Genomic DNA, 3752 nt, shown 5'->3' with positions numbered 1-3752 from the left:
TTTCTGTCGCATGTTGTAGTGAGATACTTTGTCGGGTGGCGATATTCGACAAAAATCATATGTATCAACGGAACCTATTCGTTTCCATGTGCCTTCAGTTTGCCCAACAAAATGCCTTACTACGACGTCCGACAACTATCGGATGGCGCCACCCGCTCCCATCCCCTCCATCTGTTGACAAGTCCCCTTACTACTCCCATATGGACAAGAAAAAATGATCATTCAATGCATTTTCCACGTAATATTTAGAGGCTTAACCTTTACTCCCCCGATGATACCATTTGGTATCATGGTGCAGATTACGAAATGAATGTGCTTTTTGGATCTTCTTACTCTATGTTTGGGTGGAAACTGTGACACAGTTCTGGAACAAGCCTGGGAAATTCATATTGATGACCAACCTCCCCCCCCTCTCCGCAACATATCCATGCCACATTTCCGAACAGTTTCACATTTTTGGCTCATTATTCAACTTGTATGGCACCCAGGAACATGAATATATATCAATCTCTTTGGAAACGTCCATTCTTTGAAGAGAATACTAAGTTTTGCGCCTTCTCCCCAAAATAGCAGGAGAAGAGGGGGCAAACTCCAGAGTTTTATGGGTTTTTTTCCATTGAAATTCGGTGGTCACGCCCCCTACCCCCCCCCCCCCCTGTCGGTTAGGCGATCTGAATTGTACACCGTTGCATGCTATAATATTTTAGCTGCAAAACAAAACTTATCCGAAGTAGATTGCTCCCATAGTGCCCGAGTTATAACAATTGTCCTCCAAAAATGCAAATTACCTATTTTTCGTAAAAAAAAAAAAAAAAAAAAGAAATCACATTTTGGCATATTATTCAACTTGTATGGCACCCAAGAACATGAAACATGTTTCATTCTCTTGAGAAATGTCCATTCTTTAAAAAGAATACTAAAGTTCGCGCCTTCTTCCAAATAGCGAGAGAAGAGGGGGCAAACTCCAGATTTTTATAGGTTTTTCATTGAAATTCGGGTGTTGTGCCCCCCAAACCCCCCTTCCTCGGTTCGGCGTTCTGAATTGTACACGGTTGCATGCAATGATGTTTTAGCTGCAAAACTTATCCGAAGTAGATTGCTCCCATAGTGCCCGAGTTATAACAATTTTCCTCCAAAAATACAAAATACCTATTTTTCGTAAGAAAAAAAATAATCATATTTTGGCTTATTATTCAACTTGTATAGCACCCAAGAACATGAAACATATTTCATTCTCTTGAGAAATGTCCATTCTTTGAAAAGAATACTAAAGTTTGCACCTTCTCCCCAAAATAGCGGGAGAAGAGGGGGCAAACTCCAGATTTTTATGTTTTTCCATTGAAATTCGGCGAACGTGCCCCCCAATCCCCCTTCCTCGGTCCGGTATTCTGAATTGTATGCGCTTATGTTTTAGCTGCAAAACAAAAGTTATCCGACGTAGATTGCTCCCATAGTGCCAGAGTTATAACAATTTTCCTCCAAAGAGTGTTCGAATTTAAAATTCCCGCCGAGAAGCTCGGGCGAGAGAAATTTCTCTTTATCTCCTCCTGCCATCACTGGTTTCTGGCGCCGTGGTTGTGTTGCGCATAAAAGGGGCCTAAAAGTTGAGGCAGAATCTTACGAACGAGATTTCCTGTTCCTGTGTGGAGTTCCATAACGATATCTTTAAATAAATAAATAATAACAAAAAAAAAATTAAATGAAGACGAAATTCCCTGACATTTCCCTGACTTTTTTTGACACCTCAAATTCCCTGACTTTTCCCGGTTTTCCAGGTTTTCCAGGTCTGTCGCCACCCTGTATTTACAATAATACTGATATATTCAACATCACTGCCATTGTCCAAGTCATTATAACCTACAATGCGAAAGTTCAGTTCTGTTTTCATGTAAATGGCAATGCCCCCTCCGGTTTTATGCATCCGATCAATTTTCACGATCTGATACCCTGGTAGGTTGATAGATGCCATTGGCGTGTAGGCATCAGTCCAGGTTTCAGAGATTGCGACAATATCAAAATCATGCAGTAATGTAACACACTGTAGTTCATCAATTTTTGGTACAAGAGACCGCACATTACAATGAGCGACGCTAAAATTGCCACTTGGCTGCGTTAGACACTCTGGATTTGTCGTTTTACCTTTTAGTTTGAAGAAGCATTTGCTTTCTTTAGTAGTTTTTCTTTCATTTTTGTTACGACTTACCATAAAAAATCTTCATTCCATTTTTGGGGCACACGCTTTACCCTTTCTGAGGATCTTAATGCACCATTTCCTTTTATTGTGGTTACATTGCCTACACTGACACTAATTTTTTCTTCACCTTTTACCGTATCATCATTTTTGGTTGGAGTTACGAGGTTAGTATCACACTGCACTTCACACACTTCACTTTCTGGTTTTTCCTTAAGAGGGTACACTGATTTCTGCGAGGGTTGTGTATTAGTAAATAGTGCATAGAGATTATCACACAGAAGCGTTTTCCCTTTTCCGTTCAGATGTTGGCCATGGTTTGTGTGGCCATCTCTTCCAATTTCACTAACGCTTAGCATTTTTGCTGTGGGAGAGGATTTACACACTTTGTATATTTTAGAGTTCACACTGTTAATTTCTAAATTTACACAGGAAGTTGGTATTAGGTCGTATCTGTGAGGAATGGCAGTAATGACGACGTTGGTATGTTTTGTTGTTTCAAGGCAGTTTTTAATTACTGAGATTACCAATTTTCCTTCATTTCTTGATATATCATTGGAACCGCCCATTATGATCACATGGTCGTTTTTTCCATAGTCCTTGCACATGTCAGGTAATGATTTAACAACTTCTGTCAATGGGGCGCCAGGTTTAGTAAATCCAGATACATTGTATTCACTACACTTCTCGCCCAACTTAGAAGCAATACCACGACTATGGCTATCACCCAAAATTAAGACATTACCTTTGTAACTTTTATTGACTAGAGTGTTTTGGTCGTATTTATTGGTTTCAGGACGTTTACTTGTTTTGTGTCGATTTCTCATTTTGCCGATGTGTTTCAATGGGAAAGCATTTGCACTTGATATGTGAGCCGATGCAGTTGTTATGGAGCTAACTTCTGCATTGTTTAGCACTTCAAACGGGTTTGGATGCATAACTGTATTTGATACACTGTGATTGGCTGCATAGTTGTTGTTGGACAAGTTTATCGCGGACTTCTTGTTTATGTTTCGTTTGACCACATCTGACCATGTACCATGTTCCATCTTCTCTTCTCCTTTCCGGTTTAACAGTTCTAACTTGTCTGCTTCGAGAATTTTGATGATCTCATTTCTTGTTGATAGTTCACGTTGCAGTTTTTCTATTTCCAGCTTTGCTTTGTAACAATTACAACAGCCTGGCATTTTTATGATTTTTCCTTAAGTTATACCTAATTTTCACCTGTTTATCACTACACTATGTCCTGAGATACTTACGATGTTCGTATCGTCTGTGTGGCAGGTTTTTAGAAGTTTTTCCCAAATATCTACAAGTATTTTCCGACGAGATTCTCACTTATCATATCTTCCTGCCAAACAAAAATTCCCCATCCTGCTCTAATTCCCTTCACGTTATTACATCAACAACTAATGGAACTAAAACGTAAGATTAATGTTTACAATTATACCTTATCTGTTCCCTTAAATAACCTTGGTCAGTACTATAACTTGGCAATAATGGAATGCACCATTAGTTCTACTACTACCCTAATGGCTCTTAAGATTCCCCTAGTACGAAA

The 3752-nt window shown here is 39.3% G+C and overlaps 1 protein-coding gene across 1 annotated transcript; it reads right to left on the bottom strand.

Annotated features, from left to right (window-relative positions):
• Positions 1 to 1841: 1841 nt before the first annotated feature.
• On the bottom strand, positions 1842 to 3507 carry LOC145987177 (uncharacterized). The gene is made up of 2 exons (XM_083121690.1): positions 2197 to 3507; positions 1842 to 2139 (listed from the first exon to the last, which is right to left on the bottom strand). The coding sequence occupies exon 1, from the start codon at positions 3376 to 3378 to the stop codon at positions 2200 to 2202; it is 1179 nt and encodes a 392-aa protein (XP_082977816.1). The 5' UTR covers positions 3379 to 3507; the 3' UTR covers positions 1842 to 2139; positions 2197 to 2199.
• Between the last annotated feature and the right edge of the window lie 245 nt (positions 3508 to 3752).

The sequence above is a fragment of the Lepisma saccharinum genome, chromosome 4 (genome assembly GCF_977018435.1).
Source record: "Lepisma saccharinum chromosome 4, izLepSacc3.1, whole genome shotgun sequence".
NCBI lineage: Eukaryota > Metazoa > Arthropoda > Insecta > Zygentoma > Lepismatidae > Lepisma > Lepisma saccharinum.
Note: the sequence above shows the minus strand (reverse complement) of the source record. Positions and strands in the feature narration are given on the sequence as shown.

Bases quoted from the DNA above. Each gene is read 5' to 3' on its own strand.
- LOC145987177 (XM_083121690.1), bottom strand. From the start codon at position 3,378: ATGCCAGGCTGTTGTAATTGTTACAAAGCAAAGCTGGAAATAGAAAAA.